The sequence below is a fragment of the Solea senegalensis genome, linkage group LG8 (assembly GCF_019176455.1).
Source record: "Solea senegalensis isolate Sse05_10M linkage group LG8, IFAPA_SoseM_1, whole genome shotgun sequence".
NCBI classification, from domain to species: domain Eukaryota; kingdom Metazoa; phylum Chordata; class Actinopteri; order Pleuronectiformes; family Soleidae; genus Solea; species Solea senegalensis.
Window position 1 is genome coordinate 12,870,196 of NC_058028.1, and position 21,800 is coordinate 12,891,995.

At 40.6% G+C, this 21,800-nt stretch overlaps 1 protein-coding gene across 1 annotated transcript in view; it reads left to right on the forward strand.

Annotated features, from left to right (window-relative positions):
• The window catches only part of grik4 (glutamate receptor, ionotropic, kainate 4), a 240,088-nt gene that overhangs the window by 108,903 nt on the left and 109,385 nt on the right, over window positions 1-21,800 (forward strand). The window contains exon 3 of the mRNA XM_044032697.1: window positions 3,255-3,388. Within this exon, the coding sequence (XP_043888632.1) occupies window positions 3,307-3,388 (82 nt within the window). The 5' untranslated portion in view covers window positions 3,255-3,306. The remainder of the gene's footprint in view (window positions 1-3,254; window positions 3,389-21,800) is intronic.

Consider the following 21,800-nt stretch of genomic DNA (forward strand, 5'->3'; position numbering starts at 1 on the left):
ACGATGCACCCAAACTCTTTGAACTTAAACAAACAGTTCCCCACAATAGGTCACACTTGTGTTTGTTCTTCTTCTCTGCCCTGTATTAAACTCTGTAGTAAACCACCACAGTGAGCCGCCATTGTTTGCTGCAGAGAAACTCTGCTCTTTGATTTTTGTCCTTTTCGTGAAGGGAAAGATTACCACTTGAGACCTTGTAGATAAACACAGCTCCAAATCCAGAGGCGTCCCACGATACCAACATTGCTGAAATAATTATAGGGGCAATTCACAGAACACCTGAACACCTCCTCCTCCTGATGAAGATGACTTTGCAGCTAAATTTGCACCTCTCCTGACTTTGTGCTCGTATGAAAATAGAGTCCCTGGTCTTTTCAGCCTAGCTGCACTAATCTTCCTGTCAACCATCTCCACAGCTGTACTGTCTGACATTTTGATAGTTTGTCCTTCGTCCAAATAACACGAAGGACAAACGGGCTCATTATATGTTTATTTATTTCAGCTTGTCCTGGTCAAAGTTAAGTTAAGTACAATATCTGGCACTGACCTTGTCTCTGACCTTGTCTCAGCACCTTGGCAGAATCACCTTGAGTCAGAACATAAAATACTGAAGAAAGAGCTTACGGGAAACACCCACTCCTTCACTGTCTTCACTTAAATGACAACCTAACCTTGGCAAAAAAAAAAACGAGGACTTTTGTGTTTGTTGAGTGTGATATTTGAAGTAAATACCGCGGATGACATCATCGTTTAAATATTCACTTTTTGTGGTGTGCAAGTAAAATCATGTGAAACACTGAAGTGTCATGTCCCAGCTCGTTATGGGTCAATGGGAAGCAGCGTAAAAACCATGATGTAAGATGGTTTAAAGAAAGAATTTATTTTACCAAAGTGGTGAAGAGAATAATGTACAAAAGCAGGAGGAAAAACAGCAGAAATGGGCAGAGGATGCTGTTGAAACGAAACAAAATACAAATGAAAAATCACCCTTCAAAAGAAAGAGCTAAACTACATTATCAGTCAATGAAGAAACCTTATCTAAATTAACTCTATTTACTTTGTGGAAGACAATAAACAAATACAGGGTGGAACAGCAGCCCTTCACCTAGTGTTTCTAAATAATTGAACCCAAGCCTTCGTTGGAGCTGTGTGAGATAACTTCTTTTTAAACTAAGGCTTGTGCCCAATTTCCTTGTACCCAAGCAAATGAAATGCCTGTGTGGACTGGGAGACTGAATCTTGTAGCCTTCCCTTTGGGAAGGGGACGACTGGAGGTTAAGTGGGTGCACCGATCCCTGTCCGGTCCACCTGCAACTCCGCCCACCCAGTCCAATAAAATCACATTACATAGAAGTGTTCCATCTATGGCATCTATGTCTGTATTGAATTAGGACAGAGATTAATAAAGAGACAATCCCAAAATGGCACAGATCATGTTTTTATTTAAAAAAAAATAAATAATCCACCTCAGTCTGTTGAGGGGAGAGTAAACAAGGACCTGCATCGGTCATGCTGGCCATTGTATTTGTTCTAATTTGATGGGGGCACACACGTGTATGTCATGGTGTCCTGACCAGTGCTGTAACTCTCCTTGTGTGTGAGCTCAAGTCGCAACCAGTCGTGATGTCACCCACAAGAATCTTAATCGTGATTTGGCCGGAGGCATGTTGACGCCAGGCTCCTATTGGACGACAGCAACTGTCAGTCACACCGGTGTCCACACATACTGTATGTGCCATACTTTATCTCCGGGTCCAGACCATTAACTTTCCATGATATTATTAATCAAGTGGGAAATAGACTCATTCTCCCACTGAATTCCATTTGAACTTGAGTTCTTTTTGTAACCCAGCAGATATTCTTTTAGTACGATCCTGAAAGACTGTGCAGATTTTCCCTTTATTTATATGTATATATATATAAATGAATATATATACATATATATATGTAGTCTATGCTTTCGGGTAGATGTAGCAATTATCCTGAGCATGGATATGTTACAATCACTGCAGACGATTAAATATTTCCACACCCAGATTATGTTTTTTGTGCAGTTGCTTGGACCTTCTGTTAGGTCTTATAAATCTAATAGATGGTGTTATTTACTAACTTCATGGAATATTTAAGATCCCCCCCCCGCTAAAAGCAGGACTTAATACATGGATCCATTACCGTTTGAGCTGTGAGTTCGATAGAATTCATTTCCAAGTCTGAAATCTGTGCTATAGGCCCAGCGTCTGTACTGCACTTAAACTATCCCCATTACCAGGAACATGACATTCCCTTACCAAATGTTCATTGCTGTAGTGATGTAGAAAAAAACCAAAAAACTCAGACCATCTCTTTCTGATTCACATTCTGTGCACCTGCAGCTTTTTTTTCCAGTTCTCCCTTCCACCATTAATATTTAAACATTTTGTCCTTTTGGTGTTTTTTAGCATTTTAAACAATTGGGTCCTGGCATGTTTTTAAACAGAGCTCAATTGTAACAGTTGCTGGTTTCTGCTGCTGTGGGCAACCATTTTTTTTAACTTCTATCAAACGCCTTCTTGCAGACTGTTTCCCTCTGTTGGTTAACCACTTTTAAAATGAAAAAATGCTGCAACGTTTTACCCAGAGAGGACAACAAGTACAAATTACAGTGACAGAAGTCATACAATGACCCATCAGTATTGTCAGAGAGATGTTGCTGAACAGAGGAAAGGTTCTGGGAGGAACACAGAATAAATGAGAGACATCAGTGTGAATACAGCAAACACAGCCAAACAAAAAAAGGAGCAGGGACATTGCAGATTAAACCATGTTTGTGGAGTGTATGTGTTCCATGCTTTTACATATTTCTGCCTCAGTACATACACCAGGACAATGCACCTAAAGCTTAGAAAGAAGCCGTGTGTGCCTTGCACTGTGGCAATGCAAGGGCAAAATAAGAAATTGATGAATAGAGGAAGAGGAGGAGGATGTCTCTCAGTCTTCATCAAGTCAAGTCCACACAGCGCACACGTATGCTTCGTAATGAAAGTTACAAGTGACTGTCCTTGTTTTTATAAAACATATTTCTGTCTCTGAAACAAACAACCAACAGAAAACCTGCAGAAATAGAGAAAATCACTGAAGATTCACATATGTGGTATCATTTTCATTCTCACACTCACGTGCAAATGAATACATCTTTCAGTATGCTGCAGACGTCTGGCCTGTGTGTGTCTTTCCCTGTGTTGATGTATTAATGTTGTTCTCTGTATATATTTCAGGTGGCTGTGACAGGGGCACCCCCGGGGCAGGACCCATGAGGAGTCATAGAAGATGCTCACAGTCTGGGCGCTTCTGCTCTTCTTAGCCATGTGGGTGAGAAGCACCTCCGGTGGCCCGCTCTCCTTCAGAATAGGTAACTTGCGAGACTAATGTACAGCTTAGTGAGGATGGAGGAACTTGAATTACCCGCTGGGGTATAGAGGATAAAGTTTTGTTGAATTGAATTGAAACTGCTGCCGACGCATGTTGACCTGAGAGCTGGTCCACTTCCCTCCCACAATTTGATTAGATCGCGATAACAGTTATCAGAGCAATGATTTGATTCAGTTTGATATCACAATGGCTGTGTTTTCTTCCAAAAAAATCTAGGCAATCTAACATTAAAGCGGCACAATGTAGGATTTCAACCTTCAAATAATGTCCTCCAATATTATTCTGACGGTACATCCACTTACAACAGGGCGAATGGCACCTCTGTCAAAGCCTGAACAGGTCTGCTTTGGCACTGTGCGACTTCTGGTTTCAGGTTCATGCAACAAAAAAGAACTACGACATTCTACCTTTTCTGGCATTCATCACAGCATGTGTGCACATTGTTGTGATGTGCAATAAGTCATGTAAGCCTGGTTGAAAACGCAAGCTATGCAAACTGAAGCACTGTTGTTCTTTTGTCATTTTTGTCGTCCTGCTTCAGAGTTCACGATATTAACAAGTCAACAATGTCCACATATACATGTATTTTGCGACAGTTGTAGCAAACACTACTGTTTACTGTTTAATTGTGCTACATTATGTTACTTAACAGATGACATTGAAGTCCACAAAAACAAAACTATCCGTAGGCAGATGTTGATTTGAGATCTTGGTTTCATGGTTACAGTTGCAGTACTATGTACTATGTGTTTTTACCTTAAATCAATTCAATCGTGTAATGTATTGTTTCAATCAGTCAAGCAATCCAGTTGTACTACTGAGAATAATTTGACTGATTATTGATCGATCGCTCAGATTTGTTTCTGCACTAAAGAATAGAGAGGAAGAAAACAAAGGGAGGGAGAGACAGTGTCAACTGTTTACACACACACACACACACACACATACAGGAAGAGCAACTGTCCACTAGTCCATTTTCTTAACAAACGACTGTGACTGTGTGTCGATATACTTCCTCTCTGCAAAGTTAACAAGAAAGCGGACCACCAAATAAACGTAGAATTTCTTTTTGGCCATCCTTTTTTTGTGTTCTGCAGCTCATAACAAACAGGCAAACACAACTGTTACATGCTGAGTACTCTATTTCATTTGTCAGTGAAATATCGTCTTTTGAGTGTGACAAAAAGTGTGTTTAAAATGAAATTGTAAACGTAAGCAGCTTTAGAAGTTTATACAAAAGCACAGACACAAAGTCTACCATGAACCACTGAGATATTTGGCTTCATAGAATCGTGGCAGATCAGTGGACCAAGGTTGAGTCTGGGTAGACTTTGCATCTGAGACGACATGGTTCAGAAGTCTCATAACCTGCCAGAGTCTGCTGGTAACCAATGGGAGTTGTTCTTTCTTGTTATTATTCTCCTACTGTCTGTGAGTCTCTCTTCCTGTCACTAGCTCACCGTCTAGCAGAAGTTGACAGATTGTCTTTTCATTCATGCATAGACTCGTGTGTGTGTGTGTGTGTGTGTGTGTGTGTGTGTGTGTACTGTATATACTGGAGACACAGATGGGAAGTAAAGGTGAAGAACGTGTGACAGACTCTGTGGCTCACAGTGTGTTCTCTATCATCGTCATCCTCTGCGGCTGCTTCTATGTTCATAACATGGTTGTAAACAGCTGAGAGTGAGGCACAAATGAAGCAAGTTAAACCTGCCGTGCAAAAGTCTTGTCTATTTACAGAGTCATTTAAAAAGAATGATGCTCTCCAGCAGAAAATAAAAACCCCACACCAAAGGTAATCCATGTTTGTTCTCACATTCACTTTATTTTTAAGACTAAAATCCTATGTTTAAATGCTGGTTATTTTATAACTGTGAATCATCAGAGACTTTTTGTTGCTCTGTTATAGTCATAGTTTCAAAAGTGGCTATTACCAAAAGCCAAACAGTGCATCTACAGATGGAGCAGAAGTGCAGTTGCGGGTGCAGAAACAAGAATTAAAACTACTGAAAGTGCACCACTTCCTCAGTGGAAACAATGGTGGCTTAATTTGTCAGTATGATAACTACAGTTCATTCAGTATATTATGGAAAAATGTCTTCTGGTAATGATGGAAAAAAAGAAAAACGTTATTTAACTTGGAAAAGCACCAGTTTTACAAGCTCATGAATACATATTGAAACTTTAACGCCGCCTCCTTCAGATTTTTCCCTGACAAAACTGAATCTGCTTTTTATTTCAAACTGTCATCTTTGAAAGGTATCAGCATTTCTTATTTTTCGAAGACATTTTTTTTTTTTATCACTCACTTTTCCCTCCCGTCTGTTAGAGGTCTGCCACAGAACATATACTTTTAGAGTTTGGTGGCCTGCACTTTGATGCACCAACAATCCTCCACATTTTCAGAACAACACCACTTTGGTGATTTCTGTATCGATGTGGCCACAAATGCAGCTCTGTATTTTATTTTATTTTATTTTTGTGAGCATTGTTGGATAACTGTCTCTGTTCCCGCTTCCCTTCACCTGTTTGTACAAAAACACCACAGCGGTGATGCTGCTTTATGTTTATCTCAGTCATGTTGGATGGTTGATGGATAATTATGTGCTTGGCCTGTGTTTCCTGTCTTTTCTTCTAATGTCATTAGAGCACAGCACAGATCTCGTTGGCAGAATATGCATGTTTGTTTCTGTGTATTCATGCGCAGATATGCATAGATATACACACTAACACATTTCAAAGAACACTGAGGCATGCAAACAAGCACAAACCCCCCCCAAACACGACAAACTCCCTGCCATTTGCACTCTAGGAGATGGTATTTAACATGGCTGTCCCTCGAGCCCTGGCTGCCTGGCATAATGTCACTGTCTGGCCACTGTTTGGATGATGATCGGGGCCAAAAACAACCTCTCAGCCTAACCACATTCCCCACCAGGACAAGCCGGCAGCCACTATCAGTGTCAGTGTAGGTGACTGAGGAACCTATGTACATATGGAAGGGGTTATGATCAGATTATGATGCTAATTCTAACATATAAGTTAATGTTACTGCCATTGAAACAGTGAGCACATCGTTGGGTTTGTGAAAGATTAATTCCGTCAACATTGACTTCACAAAATGTAAATAAGTGAATTTGCTTTGCAGTTGTGCTTCTTTTTTAAGTGAGGCTGTTATGTAGAAACATATAAGATGTTCAATAAAATGTACGAGATAAGATTAATTCACACAGTGCCATCAAGTAAGATGCGTATAAGACCTCTTCAGATTTGAGATCACAGTTTATACAAAAATGATATAAAACAGAATAGATACTGCATAATATTCCCACGAAAAGCCCTTGCTCACCATATGGTGAAGTGTGTTGCTGTGGGTGGTATCCCCTCATTAATTAAGAGTGTTTTCAACAGGCCACACTTTATGCTAACTTGGATAAAGCATCTTCCAAATGTGCATAGTCACTGCTGATGTCTTGTTGTATTTAATGCGGGATTTGATCCAGGGAAACCACACAATGTTTTGCGTTGACTTTATGAACATTACCAAGCTTGTGTTACACTGCAGAGCCCTCACTTTGCAGTCAATAAAGGCCTCATGCACACAGTTCAGTACAATACACAGAAAACTGACACAGAAAATATGTTGCAGACAAGCTTTCACGTCAGGTTCTCTATATCCTTATACTAAATGTAGCGGGTGCTGTGCGTGAATCTGCACAGCAGATGTCCTTAAGCTCACCTTTAATGTGCTGCGTGTGATACTGAGAGAGCAAACTTTGGATTTAGCTTTTCCACCGTACAGTATGTGATCCCCCTTTTTAACCGGGGAGTAAGGATTAATATTGATTGTCTTGGAAAACTGCACACAGTATCATTCATATCGTTCATTATGCTGCAAATGTATGAGAGGAGAGAAGGTTGTGTGGGTCATTTTCTTGCAGCCCATGGGAGAAACATGACTTTGTATAAAAATAATGGCTTGGTGCTCATTTTAAGATTAGATATTTACTGTCACTAAGTCATTATTTATCTTATTAGATCTGCAGGGATAAGTCAAGGGCTGGGCGGTCTATGTTTGTTGGTTTTATTTGTGCATACACTTGTTTTCTCTTGTCACATGACAGCCCTTTTAGTGCTCATCAAAGAGGTTGGAGGTGAAATCCCTCCAGTAAGTCCTGGGTCTGCCCTGTGGTCTCCTCACAGTGATACACCTCCTTGTAGATAGATTCCTGAAAGTCACCCACTGTCTTCTGACAGTGTGGAAAAACAACACTATGATCATTTCACACAGTATATCTGTTATGCTGATGCTCTTTTTCTTTCCCCAAACCAAGTACACTTAGTAAAGAGTTATTTGTTTTGACAGCTTAGTTTCTTGAATTCCCTCTGAAACAATGATACAGAAGAATGTTATGCTATGCCGTACCTTACATGTATCTAGCAACCTGAGCCCTTCGGTGTTGTCGTTGTTTTTGTTTGTTTGTGTTACTGTTTGAATTAATGTCAAATGTCAAACCTTTTTTTTGTGTTTTAGTCTGAATTCAATGTTAATTCAGATAAACTGGCATTTAAACATAGGCAAATATGCCAGAACTGTCAGATATTAGCAGGTGTACCAAGACCTCGAGTTTGGTGTTCATTACCCAACAATACTATCATTCATTTCTTTTATTCTCAATGTGTGGCCTGTATCTAATTGTCACGATTGTAGAGAAATGGTGTATTTATGGTAGTAATATAGTTTGAAGCTTGTGGATCATTTTCAGCAACTTTTCTTTTTTTATTCTGACGCTACATCACCATATGGTTGTTTCTGAAGTTGTTAAACACCCTATAAAGTTGGCAGTTTTGAAAGAACAGCTGGGTTGTTTTATTGTCAGCGTGTCAACAAATGATGCTGCTACTGCAGCAGCAGCTGTAAAATAACTTGTTAATTAACAATTACATTTATGCATTAGTTTTGGAAGGTCAAGTCACCGTTGTCATCAAAAAACAATTAACTGAATTATGCAAATATTCACTTTGGAGCATCGTCAAGACTACACCTCACAATATAACTTAATAACTTGATAAACACAGTATTTTCAGCTTTCTTTGGTTTACAACAAGACAAACTCTCGGAGAGAATCCCTAAATACTGACTTAGTAGTAACCAGACTAGCTCCACACACAAAATCGCTTTTGCCACTTTGCTCTGTTTTCCATGTCAGAGCAATGTGGCCACAATTGGCTCCACTTTTCCACAGTAGAGACTGTGCCGATAATGCCATCTTTACCAGGCCTCCCACGAAGTTAGTTGAATTTGTAGTGAAATAAATGTAGGAAAGGCAAAACCCCGGAGCATGATGTACTGATTTCCACTGGAAAGTAAATACAGCAGAACTGCACCGGTCTGAGGAAGGGTAACGCAAAGTTGGGCAGTAATATTTGACGAAAACAACAAAACAGATGCCCATGCGCCTTTAATGCCCCTTCAAAAGCTACACCTGCCACATGCATCAGGTTTGTGTATCTCAGAGTCCGAGCCTTTTTATTATTTTATTCTTGTGGACCTCTAAATGCTGGTCTAACGGAACCATTTCCCAGTCTGGGATCAATACAGTCCATCCATCCAAGAGGATTGGCATATACAGTTTATAAATGTTCCCATGGAAAATGCTGTGTTCGATTTGTGTACTAACCTACGATATACTAGCTACAGTACACTTAAGCCGACTTAGAGTTGTAGTTCAGGAGAAAAAACAATCATTAATAATTATGTTGATGTCTGTTTATCAATATCCAACTCAAGGTCGATGCTGTATGCTGTATCAACCGCTTCTTTCACACACATGCAGCGCAAGTCATTTCCTGCTCTGAGACTGAATGGAGGCGCTGGACAGACACCCTGTGCTGCAAAATAATAATGTGAAAACATGCCAAAGGACACTGTGCTGTAGCTAATGTATGTGTGTGTGTGTGTGTGTGTGTGTGCACATGAAGGATGAAGGACATATAGGTTGGATTTGTGAAATTGGACCCCACAGGTAGAGTCTAATGGCATAATTAACCCTGCTGAACAAATACCCAGAAGTCATGGGGCACCACATTGTTAATTCCCTCAACTCAGCCCCAGCTAGGCTTGCAGTGACTTATTTAGACTCGCTGCTAAAAACCACCATGAGTGACTCATCGTGCCCTTGCCTCCAGTCAGGTTTATGTTGCCTTTTCTGACTTGGTATCTAAAAACTCATTTAACTCACTGTTGCTGGAAGAGCAGAGAAATTGCATGTTGGGGTGAGGAGAGTAAACAGCTTTGAGGGAACTGTCTCGTGTTGTTAGGAAACATCATTTGAACTGGAGCCTTGGTTCCTCTGTAGTGAACGTTTCTTATGAATGGAGGCGAAGGCAAAGGCTGGCGTTGATCTGAAGAGCCATGCGAGAAGACTGCACGATTAATCTCCATCATTTTAATTACTCATCCATGTGCTTGTGTAAGTCAACAGGTTAATGACTATCAGACATGTGTACTCACAGACCTGAAGCTACAGGACACGTCTGAGTTAACCCTCTTTTTAGGTGACCACCTGTTACGCGATCCTACTGCCCAGCCCTCTCTGTTTCATTCATTCATGCCAGCGACAGTAATGAGATCACATCAGAGTGACAAGGAAGCTTAATCACAGAACGATATGTTTGTGCCTGCAGGCAACCATGCTCCTTCTTACAAGTTGCCTAATTTGAAAATGTGTCTTTGGTGTTTTGGGGGTAAAATTAGTGGAATTGAGGCCAAGTTCATGGGGAGACAAAGCTTAACCCGAGGCGCTGACTGAACAGGGCAGAGTTTATGATTAATCTCCAAGGTTTTAATTAGCGGGGCAGGTGCTGGGACCACTCATTTAGTTAATGGCAGGGATGGCAGATAGTACTGATGTTACACAATTATGCACACTACTTTGCTTCTGAGCGCACCACATGCATTATTCAGTAAGTCTGGGTGTACAGGCATGTGGAACGCATGTTCCTGTTTTCAATCACATCCCTCAACACACAAAGAAACACACTCCCCGCTGAGCTTACACACAAACATGAAAACATTGATACTTAATAATAAGCTGCAGGTGATGTTCACAGTTTGTGTAATTGAGCTTTTCCACACGCTTTTATGGAAGGCAAGAGCTCAGTTAGTATGAAATCGTTTGAGAACATGAACGTTATTACTGTACGCTTTACTGTCACTTGTTGGTACAGAGCGAATGGCAGTGGCAGGACACTGAACTGCAGCAGCAATTCACAGTTCAATAGAAGATCATCATGATCTACTGTACCTATGTATATAAGTGAGTTTCTGGTGTTTTTCAGTGGTAAATACCTGTTGCCAGTTGCTTTCTGTAGGGAAAAGCATATTGCTTTGTGCGTGTGCATGTGTTTTCCTCCCATATTTGCACATCAGGACACTGCTTCTCCCAGTGAAGGACATTTGTTTCCTCTTAGATCTTCTGCACAGTTTTTGTGCAGCAGATCTTGACTCTCCTAGTAGTAAGTAAGAGTAGTAAAAATTACTCAAGTAAAAGTACTCAAGTAAGAGTAAAAAAGTATGCAGTGAAAAGACTACTCAAGTACAAGGGTACAAGGATTTATCTTTGGAATATTCAGACCAACACAAATGGTACAAAATAGACACAAACTAAAAACTGTTTTATATTATTAAAACAGCAATGTTCAAATTAAGATATGTTATAAATAACATTTTAAATAAAACAATAAATACGGTCTTTGTAATAAAATAAATAACCTTTGAACTGAAACAGTCATCATGAGACACATGACAACACTTGTCATGTGTCTTAACTGTCATAACTGATTTTGTCAGCCATAGCCAACAGGGAGAGAAATAGATCACGGATGTAATAATAATAAAAAAAAGATTTAAAAAAATAAAGAAACGACCGCCACTTAGCCAAATGGAACGGCGTAAAAGTACCGTTTTTTTCTTCAAATATATACTCAAGTAAAAGTAAAAGTATGTTGCAATAAAACTACTCCTAAAATTACAATTTATCCAAAAAGTTACTCAAGTATTTGTAACTGGTTATGACTGAGGTCAACCAAACCCAGTGCTAACCATATTACACCTGCAGCACATGTGCAACACTGCTGTGCCAAACGCCTTTGGTCTCAAACGGTCTAAACATGTGTTGCCATATTGTGACAGCCGTGCAGGCTCCATGAGAGTATGCCAATGCTTTTAGTTGTACTTTGATTCGTGATGAAGATGTAGCTGTAAATGCTGTAAATGCACTGCATTTTGTCCTGTGGAGAGCTATTATCTCTTGAGAGCTCGCATACAAACAGCCTTTGATGACTTGGTTTAGAGAACAACATAATAAGTACAGAGGAATGCACATTCTGGCTCATGCATTCACAGTAATAAGTGTTCCCAGGCACAGGTGCATGCTCCCTGTTTCAGTAAATCTCCTGTTGTTACTGGAAATGGAGAACCTCGTCTCTTCGTCATTATGTGTCATCTGCATATAAATGAGACGATAGACCCAACAGGTTCAATGGAGGAATGAGAGACAGCTTCTTTGTATGTCGTCTTGTACATAAACAGTTTTAAAACTCTGCGTACAGTGTGGTGATGTGAAATTGCAGCAGTAACCAGATTTGATTGATGAATCATTTCAAATGTTTTCCACGTATAAAAGGTCAGCATAAAAAGCTTTGTCTTGGCCCGCCCACATTATTAGTGTGTTTGTTCCCTTTCATTTATGCGGTTCCACCAGAACGGGGATGAATGCTTTAATACTGCGGGAAGATTCGGGTGGTGAGACAGGATGGCAGGGTGACCCTGTGTGATTTCGATAATACGTTTAAACAGAAGCGTCAGAGTTTCTCAGATTTGCATCATCACGGCATGTCGTTCTTTATAGGTGGTGGGTTTTGAAGGTTCCTTGAACTGGCAGGTGTACAGAATGTGCATAACCACTCACAATCACACGCGCACACACAGCCACATCTTTTTTCCATTGCTATGGGTTTGAGACGATCACAAATAGCTGCCATTACAGGGCGCTCTCCCTGTCCAGTTCGTTCCAGATAAGACGCCTCATTCTCTTTCGCTCTCTCACTCACACAGACAGACACAAACACACTCGCATTTGGACATATTGTCCTTGCAGTATAAGACAGAAGCAAGTCTGTTTTAATGGCAGAGACGCATGCATGGCTCTATAGCTCAGATTGATGGCACCTATTCTGAAACTAATAGGTGTGGGCTTGGTTCATCGCATACAGTTTGTATGGCAGTTGGTCAATTACGAAAACCCCAGTAATGGCTCAGGTTGGAACACTAGCCTTAGATACATCCTGGTACTATGGCCAGGAAGTTCATTTATCTCTCATGGCAGTTGAGAGTTTTCTTGTCTCATAGTCTCTAAGGTCAGTGAGACTTTGTGGATTGAAATGTGTTTCCTTTCTTTGTAAAGTGTTAATCCGTTCTCCTTGTTTTCTCATTTATTTCATTCTCCCAGTTTGGATTAGTTCCTCTTGCTCTGCAGGGCTGGTCACCGCTGACCTGCAGAGGATAAAAACAGTCATGTGTCTCCTCAGTGTTTGGAGGCACTTGCTGCATTTCATCTGATCTTCATACCAGTTAGATCTTTCTCCCTGCTTCCAAGCCCCCACCCCACTGTCACATGGACATACCACATTGTAGAATTCCAAACCAGTGCAAGAACAGCGTCATAATCCTCCTGTGGCTCCAGTGCTGGCTGTGTTGTAATGAACTGGATTTTTACTTTGGTTGGTAAGTCTTCCTTTTATTGGAGAAATGCTGCGTGCATTAAAGTATTCAAATACCATGATTACATTTTTTTACAATAGCTTCAGGCTATGAAGGGCTTTCGAAATGGATGTAGGCCCAACAACATAACAACATAAAATAGCAAAAGTGTCCTGAGTAATCTTATTTAATGGATTAGTGATGTTGAAAAGGAAGCATAGCTAACCACTCAGAATCCCGCACCCTTTGGCAAATTTCTACATCTAAAAGAAGTCATGGTTGGTATGTTTGCTGTTAAAATAATTACATTTATTTTAACTATATTATTTACTGTAGAATGATCTTAAAAGAACATTTTTTAAACAGTAGCTGCTGGTTTGAACATTTCTAAAAGGGTGTTCTAAGTAGGTTATAGCTGTACACCTCACAGTGTTGATGTTCCATATAACCAGGTGGTGAATTTGCACACTGATTTGATGGCGGTGCCCCGGTGTCCAATGTCTCTCTTTGCTCATCCATCCATTTTATACCTGCATGAGCAAATTATCCATGTGCAGTCAACACACATGCACATATGGCCACCCCCTCTCCCGCACTCCTCCCATGACACCCCATTTTGCCAGTCCCTCTCCATTATGCCACAGCTTTCATCATGATTCACAGTGAAGAGTCTGACAAGTCTTCAGAGCCACCACCTCCAGCTGTTGCCAGGCCCTCTGCCGTTACACTCACTTGGCACAGCCGTCGGCAGATGTCACCTGTGCCTTGAGCACAACCTCTGGCTGCACAGACGCCTGGTGTGTACATGTTTGCTCCTCCACTTACCTGCGGCTGTGTATTAACACACACCTGCACATGTGTGTCCATCCTCTTATCAGTGTGTACTCCTGTGGCAGTGCCTGCTGTTTGATTTGAAATCCACTGCCATGTGTTAATGGTTAATTTACTAGGCCCTTCTCCAGAAGGCCAGTTATGGCTGCTTGCCTAATGACTAGCTAACCCTGGGAGGGACTTGTAGTTTGCTTTAGGTAGGCTACACACCAGATATTCAATGTATGATGTTTTTCACATAGTGGTATCACTGTTTTGTGTTATACTGCAATACAAAGTACATAATAAAATGTCAACTTGGAAATAGACTGCAAAGGTAAAATGACTGGATAATCATTAAGTCCAATTTAAAAATTAATTTTAGTAATAATTGTTTAAAATTAGAGTTGAAGCTTGGAAGAAAGAAAAACAAAGATACAAGTTGGTTATTCTTAATGCTAAAATAAAAGAAAACATATTAACGGCATAACTACGGTTTTATATTAGGAAGTGATATTTTTTCATGCCTGAGATATGAACAGTAGATAAAAATAGACAGATTAAAACTGTTTTTATACACAAAAGTGCTTTAATGGTTTTAATCTTTTCTTCAAACCTTTAGAACTAGATGAGAGATTTAATTTACAAGAAAATAAGTGATATAACATAAGTTACCTTGGTGTTTAACTCACAATGACATAAAATGGAAAAAAATATGACGCAAGTTACATTATGAAAACATCCACTCGTACGGTATAATATTCAATTTTAAATGGGCCATTGCAAAGCACTTGGACTCATACGTAATCGACTCGTTGTATGTCTAATGATGAGATAAGTGCAGGTGTATGGAGAGGACCTGAAATAGAAGTAGAGAATAACAAGTTGTGCAGAAATGACAAATTTAATTGCGTGACTATGTTGATGAGGTAAGCACAGGGACAGTTAAACTTGCAAACATACAGCTGGGACTCTGGGGCAATGTAGCAGTCTATTAACTGCGCACAGACAGATAGACTATTTTTTCACTGTGCGGCCAACTGTGTTATTAGTTGGCCTTGCACTGAATCAATTGGAGAGTCTTCAGGTGTCACAGTGTGTGTGTGTGTGTGTGTAAGCATGTGTGTGTGAGTCGCTTTTCTTCTTCTCTCTTTCACCTCTCATGTCTCCATCACCAGCTCCCTGACTGAGCAAGGTCAGCAGATGTTTGGCCCGCTTGTATTTCTCCTATCTTCTCACCTCCCATTATGCAGAATACAATCATGTAGGGAAGCACCATGGATTACTGTCCACTCCCGCTCACCTGTGTCCTGTCCTGTCCTGTCCTGTCCCCTGATTCCTCATCTTATCGGCAGCAGGCAGACTTCAGCAGGGACTCCCATGTGGATACTCCATCCTGTTACAGCCTCAATGACAAAAGCTTATTGTCCCTGTTACTTCTTTCTCACATACACTGGAGCACAGATCCACCCACCAGTGCAGGGTGTTTGCAGCATCAGGCTTAAATACACAGTGTTTACCCTGGTAGCTCCCTTGGGGCTTACCAGTTACATTGTTAATCCTCCTATTCGGTTCACGAGGGAAACCTCAAAAGTGAACATTTGAACAATAACATCCCACACCTCTTGAACATTCAGGGCCTCATTTCTGGAGCCATGCGTCTGAAGGTGTGTGTGAACAATGAAGTGGTGCAGCCAGTGGTGTTAGGCTGCCCTCGGGGCCTTAACTAGCCGTCTTGTACCCATACACCATGTGGGTATAATGAGGCTGAAGTGACCCTCGGTTGACCCACTAGACAGTAGAAACAGTAAGGAGAAGTTACCATGGGTTACAATGCTGTAGAAGGAGAAGGTTCAAATTCCCTTGAGGTAAAGTAGTGGCTGCAAGAGGTTGATGGCACACATACAGGCAGGCACATTACACTGCACTTGTCATTGGGTCCATGACTGTTGTCCCTTGTGCTTTATTAGTCAAGTCTACAAGAACTTTAGGTGCTCTAAGATACACCCTGCCCCTTCTTAACACCCCAACATTCACAAATGACTTTGTATCCTCTGGACACATTTCCAAAACTTAACTTTTTTTTTTCCTCCACACATCTTTGTGCTCCTTTCCATCTTATTATTGTTGTATTCTTTTCAGAAATGCCTTAAGTCTCCTGAGGAGAGCCGAGTTAACCTGGAGGCCAGTTTGAGTCTATTTACTGCTGAGATAAATACAGTCTTACCAGCATCTGTCTCTCAGTCCTTGTTGTATCTATTGTGATATGACCATAGATCATCAAAACCACCCACATTTTCTCCTTGTTGTATTTTTATTCAGCCTCTCTTTGTCTGTTATTATGACTCCATGAAAATAAGCCTTGTAGATCCTTAATTTAAATGTAAATGGCAAAAGAGAACAAGGTAAAGGATGATTCTGTTAGAGCTTAAGGAGCTTTGAGTCAGTCTCTTCTAGTAATGTGTACTCACAGAGTCCACAACTCTACCCTTGTCCTTGCTTGATCTGTTGAAATGATGATAAAAAATAGATACTTAATGTGCCGTGGCCATCACTCATCATGAGACCACATGACCGCATGAGGCAGAGGGAGAGTGAGTAATGAGTATTCTGTTCGTGTGGTGAATTACACTCTAATATAACCCTAAAATGATGGGATGGGCATTGCTCCCCCTCAGTTGCTCTCAGCCCATTGGAGTGGCTGGAAGTCTGATCGTTTCTCAAGAATGTCATATCAAAGGCTGCCACAGACACAAGAAGCAGCTGTGTGGCAATAATGAATAGCAAAGGAAGGGCCCAGTGTTACCATCCTCCTTTCTCTTCCTTTCTGCTCTGAGGTTGTGTGTGGCTGTATGCAGCAAACCTGTCCAGAGATATGCATCTTTCTCTTCACTCAAACCATGGTTGGTGTGGAGTCAACCCAGAGCTGTGCATGCGTTGTTTTCCTCTTATGTTATGTGTGAAATGTCAAATGTGACCTATATATGATTAGTAAAGTAAATAATCCATAGTGATAAACAAATCCAAAAATGACAATGAAAAAATAATGTCAATAAAATGGAATGTCAATAGTATGTCATATAAAAACAAGACTAGGCTGTACTGAATGAAATCAAATCTCTACCCAAATCTGTCAACATTTTTATTGACTAAAAAAAGAGGAGACAAAATCAGAGAGCATCTCTGACAAAATAATATAATTGATATGTCTTTCTTTGAAAGTCTCTGCTACACATTACTGTTCCTATGCTCTACATGCTACAACCATGAATGCATTGATACCAGTGTTAGACCGAGCACATGTGAGTGCATTGTATTGTCAGGGCTAAATTTCTGCAGCGACAAAGAAACGCTCAGAAAAAACACGGGTAACGTAACTTTAAGAAGTTGAAAACTTTTACTTGTTAATGTTAAGGTATAAACTTCGAAAAGTATCATCAAGTCAGCTACAATGGCTAATCCATAACTTCAGACAACCCTGCATGCTATCACTGTTAAAAATCAGCACATGCTGTCAATATGCAATAGTTCTGGATAGTAAAATATGCAGTTTATAATGTACACGCTTGAACATTATTTACTGTAAGAGTCTGCTTGGCTTGCTCTATGAGCAAAACGGTTCCAAATGTTTTTAATGTCAGGTTTATTTAAATGCTACTCTGGACCCTATTAGAAAAACTCATTTTATAAGAACAGCTCTACCTCACAGGCCTACAAATGAACAGCATTAAAATAACAACTTACTGGCTTGGTCCTGACTTATCTTTGTGAGGGCTCTTAACACAACTTTCATTTGCATTGGAAATGGTTTCTTTATTAGGGTTAATGAGTCACAGTGTGATTGCATTGGATTTACTAAAATGATAGTGTCGTTGGAAGCACAACACATACAATGTGACTCTTAACAAAGTAAAGTTGGGTTGTTAATGCTCACTCTTGGTCTGGACAAAATATCGCCATCATTGTCCATACTTTTAAAAGTGTACTAACAAATAAAAAGGGTTATTAGTTAGGACTTTTTAATCTCAGGACTAAGACTTCTTCTAAAAGTCGCTGAAGAAATGAATGGTTTTCTGTCGACCAACTAATCAATTGATCGTCTTAACTGCTACAGCTCTAAACGAATCATTATTGACAGGACTGCTGTATATAAGTATGTCCATCAGACCTTTATGAACAAACGTGTGCATGTTAAATGGCCATATCAAAATGCCAAAGTCTCTTCTCAGCCTGAACGGCTTAATGTCAGGAGACTGTTTGCATTTCTCTGTGGTTGCATCAGCTGTGAAATGTAATTACACCGCAAACAACCATAGGTCAAACTGTTGTATTGTAGATGACAGTCATCTTTCCCAAAAGGTAGCGAATGTTTAGTCATGTTTGCTCACAGTGTTTTTGTGTTTGTTTATGAGAAAACAAAATCCTTCTTTATTCTGTCATCATTATTGCTCTCCTCGCTTTCCTCTTTCTTAACCTTTCCCCCTTTTTCCTCTCATTGAACTGGTCCCTGTTGACCTTCCAGACAATAACATGCCCGTGGCTCTATCTGTAGGCAAAGCCTGTACAGGCAGATATGCTGACTGACAGGTAATGACACCCACCGTGAGCTGGAATCCTCCTAAGATTCACTGTCTGCGTGCCTGCCAGGCTGCCTGTCTGCCCATCTCTCATCCCTTGGGTGCTGAAGTTTATACAAGTGTCACATCAATGCTGTTTTTATCGTAATAACCATCTTCCTCCTCTTCATCATCATCATCGTCATTATCACCATTACCACCATCTAGATTGTGCCACAGACACTGCACCACCAACAGTGTGTCAGCCACCTCATGGTCTGTCTGTCACAATCTGTTGGTCTGTTGCTCGTCACCAGTCCCCATGGTTTTACTTCTGTCTCCCCATCTTCCTGTCTGTAATTCTCCCTTTACATCTCTTGTCCTCCTCCTCACCATTCATGTATATTCTATTTGTACTGAAAGATTGGGAGAAGATGGACTTCTGCCATTCATTTCAAGCTTTCTACCTCCCTGTCTTTTATAAGAGATGGAAAGGTCCATTGTGCTGACCACTGGCTGCTGGCAGGAGGACTAAAGATGTGTTGATGGCTTAAAGGAGAGCACAAGTGAGAGAGAACGTAATTAAAAAATAGACATCACTCAACATTTCTTTTTATTTTCTTTGATAAAAAGCACATATTAGATCCTTAAAAAGCTGCAGTGCCTGGTTGTTGACAAAACAGAGAATGTCAAGTCCTGTTTTCCTCATGCTCTTCACACAGTTCACGTACACGTTTTCATGGAACTGCTTTGTACAGACTAGATGGGTTAAATGGGGTCAGCATGGGGCCCTTAAGATCACCAACCACAAGACACGTGTCTTGACCTGTACAGGTCAGTGTTCAGAGACGGGTCTGTGTGATCAGGTGCAACATGTCCTTGACAGTACTCCATGATAAGAGTCCTCTCTTTCATAGTTAAGTTGTGCAGGGCTGTTGTCAGTCCTGGCGTGGTACTGCTGTAGATATCAAGTCGTGCTCCATAGATCAATACTTCTTTTAACAAGCAGTGCTTTTTCCTTTTACAGGTACAAAATGACCAGGACTTATAAGAACCCCAATAAAAGGCAAAACCCTTTAAATTTTAAAAAAAATCTATCCAGTCCCAGGTTATTAACATCAGAATACAACTTGTCAGTCCCATCCACACTACGCTTCACGGACCTCGAAAAAACTTCTGAATGAACTGTAGTCTGAATCCTCTCTGGATGAAAACAGCTCCACAAACCTGTGGCATCGAACTGATCCCAGAAAAAGTCGACCATTTTAGTCTGGATCTGGGCTAACAAGCACATGAGAGGAGAGCAGAGAGGCAACAAGGTTATTTAAAATATGTACTCTACCTTTATTCGATGCGAGGGAGGAGTGTCATTTTTATTTAGCCATTTTTTTCTTCAATTATTCTGACCATCACCTCATTACCTACAAAAACACAGAGATATTTGAGGCCATCTATTCTGGTTTCTGGGACACCAACCAACCAATTTACTTTTGCTTTTGATCAGCATTAACATTTTCTGTAATATTAAAGAGAGTGTCAACATCAGTCTTCTTTTTAATAAAAAAAAAAACAATGACATCATCTGCATAGGCAGATAAAACTATTTTTTCATTCAAATCTGGTAAAACCAGCCCTTCAGTGCTTGTGCAGATTGTTGGCAGGTGGGTAATCACAGCTCTACGGCAGGACAATGACAGAGAACCCGTGTTCATACCTTCATTTACCACATCTCGAAAGTCATGGGCGAGAATGTCCCTGTAGACTTTGTAGAACTCTACACTGAGGCCATCAATGCCTGGAGCTCCTCGTCCCTGCATACTCTGCAGCGCAGCGTGAAGATCCTGTAACTGTAAAGGTGCCTTCAGCTAAGTGATGATCTCTTTAGACACCTGAGGGAGGGAGAAATAAAAACCAACAGCTCCTCTTCGTATATGATGCGGTTCATTCAGCTCCTGCCCTGTGTCTGAGAGGATTACTTCTTCTGTCCTCACGTCTTCTCCAGACCAAAGAAGAAGCTCGATGGAGCATCCATCTTTGAGATGTTTTGGATTCAGGACCTGATTAACGCACCATGAACTAATGTCCACCACGTTGGCTAATGCCATTTTTTTTTTTATTTGAGGAGGAGGAGGAGGTTTCCTGAGGACCAGCTCAATGACACTAGTTCCACTGTATCTCTAGATGTCCTTTGTATCATATGTATAAGTTAGATTTCTGTTTTTCACTGGTCCCACCATTGTCGTTACCTCTCTGACCTCATTTACATTTAGACTCCCCACTCTCAGGAAATACATACAGCGTGAGAGGTAAATAAATAACGGTTTGATTAAAAGGGGAAATCAAGCCTTTTTCATCATCACTGATGGATTGTCTTTTAACTGCTAAGTATCCCTGATCTGTTTAACCGTTTCATTTTTCTCACATGAAACTTTGCAGAGTAAAAAAAAAAACATCTCTATGTCAGAAAGACAAACGTTATTGCTGGTGTTGTATTTTTGTTTTTTTGAAGGAAACTTTTAAACATTTTGGCTGCGTATGCCTTTTATTCCCTCGACTGCTGCTCAGCTTTATCACTGACACTTCGATGCTGTCAGATACACACTCATCATCACTGTCGCAGATGTTCTCCTCTGTCTTTCCTGGCAGTTTTCTTGCAGACACTTGCTGCACTTCACGTCACTGCACACAGCTTTTTACTTGAGCCTTTCTTTCGGTAAGAGTTGGTTAACGAGCCTCCAGCTCCTTCATCCACCCGTCTCAGCCTCTTCAACCTGTTCACGCCATGATTTACCTGTTTCACCTTCCATATATTTTCACCCACACCATTACCACCTGTCTCGCCTGTCTGTGTCGCACCACCCTCATCCACAGTTTCACCACATCACTTATAAAACAATAACACTTCATAATCAAAACATACTCAAAATCGCCCAGTTTAACGTGAAAAACGCAGATTGAACTCTTCATCCCATTTATTGAGGATCACATAGAGTTGCCTTCTGTGAGAAATGACATGTCTTAACAGTGGTGACTTACATCCGGAATTAATCCTTTTAATGGGGGAAACTATTTTTCGGGGTCAGGCGAGCTCTGCACAGATACCTGGAGGAACATTATAAAGAGTGATTTTTGTGGCACTGACACAAACGGATCATTAATAATGATCCCTGACACTATGGTCGTGTTTACCTTCTCCACCTGCCAAACCAACCTCCTCCACACTGCACGTGTTTCCGAGTCAGTCTGGAGAAGTTGTATTTTAA